The following is a 13,207-nucleotide window of genomic DNA, read 5'->3' as shown; positions in this document are numbered from 1 at the left end:
TTTTCATCAGTTCTTGAAGCTTGGGAATTTGCTCATTGATAACGTTACTGGTTGCTTCTTCACAAGTACTTCCCCTGACAGATCAGAAAAAAGTTATATTGCAAGATTTTACTCAGTCTATACCACATGCATGCCGATATACATTTTTTACAGTGCAACGTGCCTTGCCATGGCCACCCAACAAACTTTCACACTTGAAAACTATGTGTAAATACGTCAACTCGACAACCTATGCAACGGTGTTCAACTTTATACTGTACGAACTTTGCAAGGAAGCATGACTGTCAATCAAATTCTCACACCCTTATTGGCGGATAATAAATTATTTTGTAAAAAACTTTGTTAGGTGGCCACAGTAAGGGGCGTCACACTGTAAAAATCTGATTCAAAATTTACAAAATTAATTATAGCTGATTCCTGATCTGTACTGCACAGTCTTGGGGAAGTTATTTGGATTTACTTTGCATGGTTTGTACTCTCTAAGGCTTTCAAATTCCAAGACTTTTTCAGGACCTTTTCTTTTACATGTACCCTTCACAATAATAATTATTTTCCATAACCTAAATTTGGCCAATTTCCGATAAATTTTCTAAAATTTTCTTGAGTGCAAACACATTTTCCCCTGTTTTCTTTATGCAATCAAAACTTGTAAATTTTTTTATTGCACAATCAATTATTTCCATGACTTTCCATGACATACACTTAATTCAATGGCTTTCCAGGCCTGGAAACTACAATTCCATGACTTGCCCTGAGAATTTCTGACATGTGATTTTGATAACACTCAATAGTGTACACTGTATATATGAAAAGTCTAAAGAAATAATGGGTTGAGTTTTTTGAAAAATGCTGATGAGCTGAAACATTGATTTTAAATAATGCCACCTGAAGGTTCCCTTTAGTTGTAGTTGTAATTGGTTTGCAAGGATGTATGACATTAGTATTTGAAAAAGGAAGGTTTGTCTTGAGTTTTGTCTACAGTAGGCTATTAAACTTTCATGTGAGGCTCATAAAAACAGGGCAGGTGGAGACAGTAGAAAACAGGCTGGACTTGTTGAACTTGATGTATACTAAATGTACTTACTTAGGCACAGAGTGAGCTCCACAGAATGTGCTGGATATCTCAATGGGTAACTCTTTTTTGGCCCTCTCAAGGACTCTTAACATCTTCATTTCTGATTCCACATCTAACCCATAACCGCTTTTAGCTTCAGCTAAAGTTGTCCCTGATCGTAACATTCTGACGAGCCGTTTTCTAAGTGACGTGTAAAGCTCCTCTTCTGTAGCCTTGCGCACATGTTCAACTGTAAAACCTATTCCTCCACCTCTCTTATGTACATCCATATAAGTGGCTCCTGCAAGCTGGTATAGAGATATAAATTACTTTCAAAAGGTGTCAAAGAGTGACTTAATTAACCAAAAAAAAAATCAGCAAAAATTATCACAGTAATTATTATTGAAGTGGAGTGTGTGGGTGCCCTGTTCTTAAAATCCAAGACTAACAACAATGTTGAATTATTATAGACTACTGAAGATTACAAAATCAACACTTTGTGTCATTTTGGAATAGCATAAAATTTTCTTTTGGAGGCAAGGTGGCCTAATGGTTAGTGCGCCACACTCCAGGTCAAATGTCTGAATTCGAGTCATTGCCTGGGCAGTGCGTTGTTCTTGGGCAAGACACTTTACTCTCACAGTGCCTCTCTTCACCCAGATGTATAAATGGGTTCCGGCAAAAATAATGCTGTCAGGGCTAACCCTGCAATGGACTATCATCCCATCCAGGGGGAAGTAGAATTACTCCTAGTCCCTTCATGCGAAGGAAACCAGGATACGTCCCGGCTTGAAAATGGGCCACTAGGCTCACACGCAGACTACAAAATTTTCTTATAGGGAACGGCTGTGAAGTTTGCTATTGCAGCAGCTGCACAACCATTCAAGCCAACCACTCAGCTTCAATTTGGACTTCTTTTCAAAACACAAGTTTCCACAAAATATTTGCATATACATTAAGTCAGTGTCAATCATAACTAAATAATCATAACTATCAAAAATTTATAAAATATTACATGTAGCCTTTCTTTTACCTTAAATTTAATAAGTAACCTATTATTTTCAGATTTCTGTCAATTTTAAATTAAGGCAGTTTTGTTAAAGTGGAGACCAGGCTCACAGACATCTCCTTATATTACTATGAAAGGTCTTATTTGTCCTAAAATTAAACTGATATATTTTTAAACTGATATATTTTCTCTTGGGTGCAGGGATGGCGCATTGGTGAGAGCACTCACCTCCCACCAATGTGGCCCAGGGTCGATTGCCAGACTCGGCGTCATATGTGGGTTGAGTTTGTTGGTTCTCTTCTCTGCACTGAGAGGTTTTTCTCCGGGTACTCCGGTTTTCCCCTCTCCTCAAAAACCAAAATTTGTCCCCGATTAGTGCTCTACAGCACTAGAAGATGAGATGCTTAAATAAAGTTCCTTTCTTTTTTTTTTCTTACATTAACCTGCTTAATATGGTGAGCTTTACCTTCATAGCAAATTCATGAACCCTGTCTCCCACCCACACAGGATGGGTGTGGCCATCTATAAGACCTAAAATATTATGGAAAAAAAATAGGCGACATGGTCCAGTGGTTAGGGCATTGGGTTTGCATGCAGTTGCCCCAGGTTCAAATCCTGTTCTAATCTATGGTTTGGATTTGTTTCTGGTTATCCCAGATTCAACTCTACCACACTTTGTAAATAGCCAACTGGTTACCTCCTTCCAGTTGGAGTTCTTCACCCATTCACCCCTAAACTGGCCTAAACCAGCCATACTTAGTATTTTACTCTGTCTAACACCAGACGATTTTACTCGTCAATGGGGAACCCCCAGGACCAGGAGTCAATAGGTTAAAGTGCCCCTGTGATCAAAAAAACGCCTTCCTTTTTTCCTTCAGATTTTGAAAGTGTTGGCTTAACACCTGACTGGCAAAATTTTGAGCTTTGATTTTTATCCAAAGGCCGTTTACTTTGAGTGTAAGTTTTGGATTTCACGGTCTGCCATTACTCACGTTCAAAACTGACCGATTGGATCTCAGAGGGTTGAATCCAGGAAAAGTGACGTCAGAGGCTCACTAGCTTAAAATTTCAGCGTGTGAACGCAGCTTATTATATATGCAAAGCGTGAGTTTAAAAGTCTGAAAGCCCAAAACCCCCGTGCTGCATATTAATTCTGCAGCATACCCACGTATTGCATTCTTAAACTAGCCCTCTCAAGAACATAATGTTAGTAGTGGCAGACCATTAAATAGGAAAATTACAGTTAAAATGAAGAGGTTTCTTTTTGAAATCAAGGCTTAAAACGTGGGTCACTTAGTGTTTTGTTAACATAGTTTTGAAATCCAAAGAAAAATATGAATTGATTTTTTGGTCACAGGGGCACTTTAATTAATCATGTTTCTTTCAAATTATTAAAAGTGGGGTGCCTGTGAACTAGCTTGATAGCTACGACGTAAGTGCACTTCCACTATAAACAAAAGCATTTATATTTTTAAACAAAGCATTTACAATGCCTCTATCATAAGTTTATTTGAAACCCGCGTTGCCCAAACCATGGAAGACTAAGCCTAAGATTCACAATTGGTCACCATTGTGCTTATTGACCAATTGCAGGTCACTAAGCGTTCTTCCAACAGTTTGGGTAACATGCCCACTGACCAATCGCGGGTTGCTAAGCGTTCTTCCAACTGTTTGGGTAATGCAATTGGTGAATTAAGCCGAATTCGATGGCTTTGAAAGCAAATGTTTGCAGAGTTTGGTGGCCATTAATTCCTTCTAAGTGTACAAGTGGCTTGAATGAAGAAGACGAAACGGTAGCGGAGGTATCATCCATGATCTATGTGAAATTTTGAGAAGATCGAAGATTTGGGAGTGAATTTATGGCCTTTTCCTTCGATGATTCCGTTCGGAGGCTTTGTCTCGGTGCCCGGGTTGGGAAAGAACATATAGAGGGCAAAGAAGAGTAACCAAACACCAACTAAATCCGTCTTAATCAACCCAGGTACTGTACCAGAGACAAAGAAAGGTAAGGCAACGTAAGCAATTTTTAAATTTAAATCGTAAATATTTTTTGAATTCTGAGAAAAACTTTTTTCCCCATTCAAATCCTTATATTTCTACTCCTGCACAATATAGTACAATAGATACACATACATCAAGCTTGTGCCACCTGTGCTTACCAGTGATCATGAAGTGCATTCATTCTTACCATGCATAACGCACATGCCACAAGCATTTATTTCTTCAGCAAATGCACAGTTCGTATATTCTGGGTCGAGTTTGTCATCGAAAGCAATGAGTTCAATTTTTCCCGCGTTGTCGACCACAACAGACACACCTCTATCGTGCCCCCCTTCGAGGATCGGTAGATTTTTCATCGATTCCCCCGTCAAAATACGCTCTCTGTTCTTACATACCAACACCACTTGTTTTGCACGTCGAATTCGAAGTTTATACATCACTAATATTACATTAATTTGAACATATGCACCATTTTATACCTCGAATTGTCGAAATTTTCAATGTTTCGGACTAAATTTCGGTCAGCTGCTACCTTCATATCAGCATGCGCCCTCTCTCCTCACTGTTGCTAGGACGACAGTCAACCTCGTTATCATTCCCGCTCGAAGTGAATTTTGGTCGGAAGTTGGGAAGGCCCTTCTCGGCTTTCATAAAGATCTAACATTGATCGACGAAAGAAACTATTTTTTTTTTCACTTCCAAAGAAAATCTCAATTACTTTAAATTCTCCAAATAACTGCTTTTTCAAACGTGGCACTTTTCAATCAACTTGATAGCTTATCTTCAGGCAGCAGCCCATCAGTACTGATGGGCTACTGTTCTCGGTTAATTAATTAATAAGAGCTAAGTCTAAACAGCCAAAATCACACCAGATTAAGACAATACATTGGACATACCTCTTAGTACAAAAGAACCTATTGTTAGTTGGTCACGTGATTATTCTTACATCGAAGCAAGGCTTTGTATTGACGATTTTGATAACGAAATTTCCTCAAAGAAAATCAGTCTCATAATTAAACTCTCTGCTCATTGAAAGCACGAAGTTTTGTCATTCCGTACGAAAATCTTCGAGTGCTCCTCGATTTCGTCTATTTTAGAAGTTTTCTTGTTTGAATTTGCAGCAAGAAGACACCGGCAACCAATAAAAATAAAATATAAATATTCGAAAAAGAATCGAGTTGTGTTTTTGGAAATTTACAACTTGAATTTTTGCGGTAAAAATTCGTGTTATACGCTTAGATAACTACAAATGCAACTTTTTGTAACTATAAATTTGAATTAAAAATTTAAATTTAAAAAATTGCTAACTGTAATGTCCTGTATGAGTCACAGTAATATACTATCACCGGGACCATCCGCAAACAAAAGCATAAGATATGGGAGACTCAGCCCAAGGCGGTCAGCAGCGGGGAGCTCCTGGTAGAGTGCTGGATCATCGCTGCGGGGAGGTAGGGGTGAGGAAGGGGAGGGGGGGGGGGGAAGCAAAAGGAGTATTAGTAAACCGGAAAGACTGAACGAGCTATCGTGATAAGGGAGTGGCATTACATAAGAGCCCCGTACCATTGAGACACGTGATCGATTGCCACGGACTGCACGCGGTATGCTAGGGTTACCCAATCAGCGTTCTAGGGTTATTTAATTTTGTGCGGAGTCCCTAGATAGAATAGTAATGGCAGGAGCCCATCACCCGGAGCCTCTATCCAGACTATATCCTTGAGTCAACCTTTGCCAGTATCTTTTTATTTTAGAATATTTGTGAGACGAAGGCGCTTACTGGTGCGTGACTGCTTGTGACGTAGTACAATAACTTTGTTCTTATTGGACGGCATCATGCATTCGTTCTTGTTCAAAGGACAATTGGCAATAAAGTGCCCCACACTCTTACCATAGAAGCATTTGCCCCGCAAGGGGCCTGAGCGCCCGCCTCTAAGGCCACTGAAGCCAGTGGGAAACAAAGGGCCTAAAAAAACTGGGACCTGGCTGAGAACCTTGGCCAAATTGAAGGATGGCACCACGTGGCGACGGGGACGGATTGCTTGAAAATCTGACCCGCTACTAGTTTCTCATCCTTGTAACCCAACAAACTGATGAGAGTGGCGGCAAGGCGGGGATCATCAACAAGGGGACTGCACTGTTTAAAGATTGCATCGAACCTCTTGCGGTTGGGGTGGACAGTCTCCCTGGAAACATCTGCCAGTTGTTCAAGAGTAGCAATAAGTGCGAACGGGTCAACCAGGGCGGTTATACATAGGGCGGTGAAACGGGCACTCCGCTCTTGGTCCAATGTGTGATGCGGAGAAGGACTGGCACGAGCGCTCCTTCCGCGCTTCCGGTGCAATTAATGGCTGCCAAAAATATCCTCTCGACGAACCGGAAATCAAGTTTTCTTTCTTTATTTTTGGGCCACCAGTAAAGTATTTTTTAAAGGCCTTTTTGATATTTTTGACCCAAAACTCAATACTATTTTGTCTGTTGGAATATAACTCAAGTATTTTCGTCGGAAGCTGCTTAAATTTGAGAGAAGTAAGGCAGTGTCGAATGCAGGTATGTCCCGCTTATCGTGAGCAAAAAAAACCATGGCTTATAACCTTTTCCATGGAAATGGCTTGTATGGCAAAGTCCAGAACAAGAAAGTACCAATCAAAACACTTGGATTTACCTAAAGACCATAGGTTATAGGAGAAAACCAATCAATAACAAAGGGAAAATGTTTGTTACATTAACATCAGCTATGTGTCTGGAACATCTGAAGAATTTTTTTCCTCGTTCAAATCAAAAAAATCGTGTGTGATGTCCTGTAAAAACAATTCTTCCAATTCTTCGAGTGAGTCGGCCGATCTCAACACTTGCCGCCATTTTGAAAAGGCTTTTTTTAGTAGACCCCAGTCTACTGCATCACACCTTTTTGCTCGGGCCCGCTCGTTTCACCGCCCGGTCTCTTTCCGCCCTGGGTCAACTAAGGGAGTAGGGCGGCTGGCCAGCTGACGCACAGTATCGAGGGCTGACGAAACGCTAGTTCGTGTCAAAGTTGATCCCATCTGCTCTATCTTGTCTTTTAACGCATTAACAGTGTTAAACCAGAGAAAGTAAAAAATTAGCACACGGCGGGACAAAATCTCTAAAACGATTGAAGCGAGACAAATTCACTCTAGCACTTCTAAAGCAAGACGAATGCACAATAACAGTTCCTCAACGAGACAAAACTCCTAACAGCGCCACAAGCGGAGCTAAAACTCTGCGAGACAAACCCGCAATAACATTCTGGTGAGAGAAACTCACAATAGCATTTTGGTGAGACAAGCTGATTCAATTCTTCAGAGACAAACTCACTAAAACATCTCGGTGAGACAAACTCACTACAAAAGATCAAAGAGACAAACTTGAGTATAACACTCCGTTGAGATAAACTCACAATAGGACTATGGCGAGACAAACTCGCTATAACACTTCGGTGAGAAAAAACTCACTAAAACAGTTCGTTGAGACGAAACTCACCCCAATATCTCGGTGAGACATACTCTATAGCCGCTATAGCGGTTCGGGAGACTTGGAATGACAACGAGATTTCGAGTGAAACAAGTAACGACAACAAGTAGCGCCGGAACAAATTCAAAACAGCACGAGGGGCGAAACAAACTTACTATTGAACCTAGTAACAAAAACACTATGAACAGGACAAACTCGCAGACACTCGCAGTCACTCGCTGTGACGTCACGTGAAAGCCAGCTTTTTGTTCGCTGTGCCAATATTTTTACTTTGTCTTCAGAAGATTCCAAGATGGCGTCTATGTTGTTTGTCGAGTTATTTTCTTTTTCGCTGTCATCTTCAGAGTAGTTCTCAATAAAGTACCCGCTGCTTATTAAAGAATTAGTATTTTGATTTGCATCGCTTTCAATAGTTGCGTCCATTTCTGTTACGTTTGAGTACATTTCAGTTTCATTCATTTCCCGTTTCGAAGCTGACGCTCGACATCTTTTAGTATGGGTCTACCGCGAAAAGCGTGTGGCTTTCTTTGTATGTGTTTTCAGCACCACAGGAAGAAATCGATTAAGCCAACGCAACGTCGATCTTCAGTAAGTAAACAGCGCCACGTGCCTTCTATTGTGCATTGCCCAATCAAAACACCGCCACGTGCTTTCTATTGAGCATTGGCCAATTAAACACCGCGACGTGTTATCTACTGTGCATTTTGCTGCACCGGAAAAAAAACTGACATCAAACATGATTTATAACTCGGTGCCCTTACGGGCTCGAGTAATTAAGTTTTAATTCGTGTGAGATTTTTCGTGTTTTGCGTAGGAAGTACTAACAAACTGTAAAACAAAAATAGCTTGAAGAAATTTCATAATCCGTGAACTCTCTGCCCACGTAAGACTTTTTTGTAAAGGAGAAATTGGAAGGGAAAAAAATTCCTGTCGGAAACTAAGTCAACTGATTTTTACCTATTTTACGAGTATGTGCTGTTAGGTCGTTTGGGGTCACGTCATCACGTCCATTCCGGTTAATCCGCTGGCCAAGTTTTTTTAAAGGAAACCTCCACTAAAACAAGGATACAACTTCAAAATATTTAACATAATGTTTACAATCAAAATAGTTCAAACGTTTTCCAATGGAATCCTTTGTATCCGAAATAAATGAATTTCAAAAACGCTTGTTTTGGTTTTCAAATTTCCTAGGCGCCGCCATCTTGAATAATTGTGAGGTGTTATGGTTGCTCTTTTGTATTTGCACAAAGAGCTTTTGTTTTAAAACAATAGGGCAACCATGACACGTCACAATTATTCAAGATGGCGGCGCCCGGGAAATTTGAAAACCAAAACAACCGTTTTTAAAATTTAATTATTTCGTATACAAACGCTCCCAATGGAAAACGTTCGAACAATTTTGATTGTGAGCATTATGTTAACTATTTTAGAGATATATTCCTGTTTTAGTGGAGGTTCCCTTTAATACAGTCGAAGCTGTCCTTGTTTTAGCATGGTCACGCAGTTGTGATAAGGTAGGAAGGAGGTCAAATCGCTCGAGGACGAATGATATGATTGGGAACTGATTCGTGCTAACTTGCTGTCGATTTGTCTGCTATCATTACAATATATTTATATTAATGCAATGAAGTAACTACCAACAGCTTTAGGCTTAAAGTTATCTTTAGTACAGATTTACGTAAATGTTCCTGAAATTTAATTCGGACCTACGTGAATCCCTGTTTCATGATTTTTGCGATATGTCGTAAAGTGATATTTCAATATGGTCACACATAATTTCACGGAAACTTTGGGATTAACCTTTTATTTTATACACGTAGGTGTTTTAAATAAAGTTGATAGTATCAGCACACAAATTAATCAGGGTATAATTTTGACCAATTTTAACTGTTTACCGGTAACCGCGATGTTTCAGTTATTTTCAATTTTATACCCAACAAAGATCACAGAAAAGCGAAAAAGCACAGTTTATTTGCTGCACAATATAGGCACAGTTCTAACTTGGAAGCGTGACAATTCAGTAGTTATTTACTATAATGCAATTAAATAAAAACGACACTAAAAATTAGATGTTCGTGTCAATTTTTCTTAGCATCCGACATCACTTGTTATCTTTTCCTTTTTTTCCTGTTTTCTTGTCCTTTTTCGCTTTCTTTGCTACGGCTTTTCGAAACTGATAGGCTCGCCAAGCTGCTTGTATAATCTTAGCTGCGTTAGTGTTTTCTTGCTCTTCCTTTGCCTTCCTTGCGGTTTCTTCTTCCATTAGCCTTCGTTCCTCCATAATGGCATTGTACTGTTTTTCTAAGACTTCAAACCGCGACTGAAGCTGAGCCAGGTCGGCTTTATCGGCTTCGTACATGCGCGTGTAAAGATCAAACTCATCCTGAAGATTTTGTAAAAGAATCAGAAGTAGATAAGTGAAGGAAAATTGTCATTTATGGAGATAACCACGAGAGTTTGGCCAATATCAATGTTTTAGCAATTTTTGTTTTCATGTTTTAAAGAACGTAAGATATTTAATAGGCACTTCGACAAAGACATCCTTTAAAATTGCAAATTCACGTTCTAACAACATTTTTGTCAATTTTTCGGTAGTAAGTCTTCTTTAAAGTAGTCGTCGAACTATACAGTCTATACAAGTGCTTAATTAGAAGGAAACCTTAAGGTGTTGAAAATTTAAAATTAGAAAATTTGGCGTTGTTTTTCACTTTTTTCCTGAAACGTGGGACTGATTCCAGGTGGCAGACTCCAGAGTACGAGAAAGAAATGTACAACAATTCAAAAACCGCGTTCCAAAAGGTGACAAATCATAAAAGCCAAAGTATCTCTGGCAATATATGAGTGGTATTTTTCAGTCTTGGAACCGAGTAAAGTACATCGTGCAAGAAAAAAATTGGAAATCAGTGAGCTGTTACTGTGGCAACGTGAACTCTATTAGACTTCAAGCAGGAGCGTTTGGCTCATTTTATTTGAGAGCAAATTAATATATTTGCTATGGGGCAGAGAGGAGCTGTGGCCAAGAGCCTTGCCATGAAGTATATGATAAAATGTACCATCTTTCGTCTTTCTAGAAGGTTACTTTTGTCAGTTTGAATAGCATTGCTACATTATTTTCAGAGATATTCCATATGGTAAAATGTTTATTGACTGACTTTAGATCGACCCGGACAGGAAAATATTCGGTCCGTTCGCCATGACCAATTACCGTAAATCCTCTATTAAGCCCCCCCCCCCCCCCTCTAAAATAAGCCCCCCTCCCCCAATCCTTATTCTTCACAAAAAAATTAAGGATTAACGTGGACTGATCAGTTATGATTTATTCAGGCTGGAAGTTCATATTGTTTTTGGTCTTCGGCGGCATGACCTCCAACTTCATATGCTTTACTTTCTCAATTTTGCGCTCTAGTTCTCTCCCTCTCTCTCTCTCTCTCTTCGTTACTTTTAGGCCCCCACAAGTGAATTAAATACTTTTGACAGTGACTTTAATTGTACAACGCGTAAGTCTACTCTGTCTCATACCACGGTATTTTTGCTACAGGTGATGCGTTTCGCTAAATTAAATAAGCCCCCCCTCTCTATTAAGCCCCCCCCCCCCCCCCCTTCCCCTCAAAAGTGCTTGAAAAAAATAAGCCCCCCAGGGGGCTTAATAGAGGATTTACGGTAAATCTTTTTTTCCGTCCTGGGCATGACTTAAATTCAGTCAATAAGTACATAATATCTTTGAAACCAAATAAAATATTTCAAAGTTGCAAATGCCATTCTTCCTCACTTTAAAAGCATTTGAAACAAATATCAATATTGTTTTACTTCATGGGAAGAAAAGAAGGAAGCAACCAAGGAAGCCAAGAAGGAAGTAATGAGTGAGTGAGCGAGTGAGTGAGTGAGCTAGTGAGTGACTGAGTGAGTGAGTGAGTGAGTGAAAGTTTCTTTTTCTTATTTTTGTTTTTCATTATTGACTTCCTCTAATGTAAAGTTTTGCTGAATATCAACGTTGAACAGTATTCGGGAGTAGAGAAATAAACTCCTTGGTTAATTTTTAATCTGGTATTGCAGTTAAAGCGGCTCTTGAACAACTAGGCCCAGGACATGAGCTGCACTGGGCATCAGCGCCCGTTGAGTTCAGCATAGTTTACTTACCTGCCTTGTTTCGAGGTCTGCATCGTATTTTTGTACCCAGTTGTAGACTTCAGTCGCCATTTTAAAGGTTCGCTGGTGGATAAAAAAGAGAATTTCAAGTATTAAACTATCCTATCTAGAGTTCCAAAGAGGTGTTTTGTCTGTAATGTTCTGTATGACTGGGGAGGGCCTGACGGGATTCAGGTTTTCTTTACGTTTTGGCACAGATCTCGAATAAAGGTATAAATCCCGCTCATCAAGAATTCAGTGATCAAGCGGAAAGCGGTGTTTTCTGTGGACAATGGACTATTATCCTTCCACTGTGTATAAATGACTACATGCCAAGTATTTCAAACCCCTCTGGCACTAATTATATTTCTCTGAGAAAGCCTCGCGGACCAAGAGCGAAAACCAACAAGTTCCATCCAGATATTCTGTCAGTTTGAGATTCAGAGATACACCGCCATCCCACCATTTTTTTTTTTTTCACTCTTCCCGTATAATACCTTTCTTAGATAGATCTCATTTTCCCGGTGATTGCTCCTGTGTTCCTTTATTGTTTTTCTGCATCCTAAAATGTCTTCGTGATATTTAGCAATCTGTGCCTTGGACAATTTTGTGTCCACTGACGTTTGTTTCAATGCTTCTGTCAAAGTCTTCTGTTGCTGATCCAAGTTTATCTTTTGTAGCAGTTGTAATTTATTTTGAAGCTCCACGATAATAGCGTCACGTTCAGCGATCTAGCAACAAATAAAGCAACAGATGAATTAAATTTTGTTACCCGGCAGGGAGTTTTGAACTCTTAAAGCTCTTGAGAAATATCATCACAGCACAGGTTACAACGGGACTTTATCCTGCAGCAAGTTAAGATCAAGCCTTTGGACCGTGACGGAAAGAATGAATACCAGACGAAAAATTCTCATTTTTATGAGTGGTGAGGAATTTGCCAAAGAAAAGGACAAAGAAAATTTTATTCCGTTCTTACATGTAACAATTTGAGAACATTACAGCTACAATAATATGGCGTGAAATAACAATAATTATATTTTGCAATATGGGATCAATGGGGTAATTTGTCTTTACCAAATTAGGGAGCTTTAAGCAAGGTAGATGACGATAGAGTATTTTTTTTTTTTATGTGACTCAGCTTAGTGTTGTAATCATCGCGCGATCATTTCCAAGTCGATCGCGTGGAGGGGGGGGGGGGGGGGGGGGGGGGGGAAGGGCGGAAAGTATATGTGATGTCGGTCAAACCCGGTCTCATCAGTTTTTACCTTGGTTAAATACACCTTTTTCCAAAATGGCCACCATTTAGATATTCTTTTGTTTTTATTCAAATTAGACCTTGATGCCTAGTTCAAGGTAAATATTCTTTTGACTTTTAAGCTTAAGAACAAAAGAATATTTAAATGGCGGCCGTTTTGAAAAAAGGTGTATTAGTCATCCTCATTCTACCTAGTTTATCAGTCACCCCCCCCCCCCCCAAAAAAAAGGACTGAAAAGGTATTTACACCTATAAATTCCCTCAAACTCTGTTTTAC

The 13,207-nt window shown here is 39.6% G+C and overlaps 2 protein-coding genes across 2 annotated transcripts in view; both read right to left on the bottom strand.

The window, feature by feature from the left end:
* Positions 1 to 4: 4 nt before the first annotated feature.
* On the bottom strand, positions 5 to 4,501 carry LOC138013880 (probable imidazolonepropionase; the record flags this gene model as incomplete). The annotated part of the gene is made up of 4 exons (XM_068860924.1): positions 4,252 to 4,501; positions 2,530 to 2,594; positions 1,085 to 1,362; positions 5 to 74 (listed from the first exon to the last, which is right to left on the bottom strand). Coding segments are annotated over exons 1-4 (663 nt in total), but the record flags the coding sequence as incomplete, so codon positions are not given.
* A 5,150-nt stretch (positions 4,502 to 9,651) lies between these two features.
* The window catches only part of LOC138013879 (dynein regulatory complex protein 10-like), an 8,702-nt gene continuing 5,146 nt past the window's right edge, over positions 9,652 to 13,207 (bottom strand). Inside the window, exons 3-5 of the mRNA XM_068860923.1 lie at positions 12,173 to 12,406; positions 11,688 to 11,759; positions 9,652 to 9,933 (exon numbers count right to left, since the gene is read on the bottom strand). Coding sequence (XP_068717024.1) covers positions 9,652 to 9,933; positions 11,688 to 11,759; positions 12,173 to 12,406 — 588 coding nt within the window. The remainder of the gene's footprint in view (positions 9,934 to 11,687; positions 11,760 to 12,172; positions 12,407 to 13,207) is intronic.

The sequence above is a fragment of the Montipora capricornis genome, chromosome 8, assembly GCF_036669925.1.
Source record: "Montipora capricornis isolate CH-2021 chromosome 8, ASM3666992v2, whole genome shotgun sequence".
In the NCBI taxonomy this organism is placed as follows: Eukaryota; Metazoa; Cnidaria; class Anthozoa; order Scleractinia; family Acroporidae; genus Montipora; species Montipora capricornis.
The sequence above is the reverse complement of the archived record's forward strand: the minus strand, read 5'-3'. Positions and strand labels throughout refer to the sequence as shown.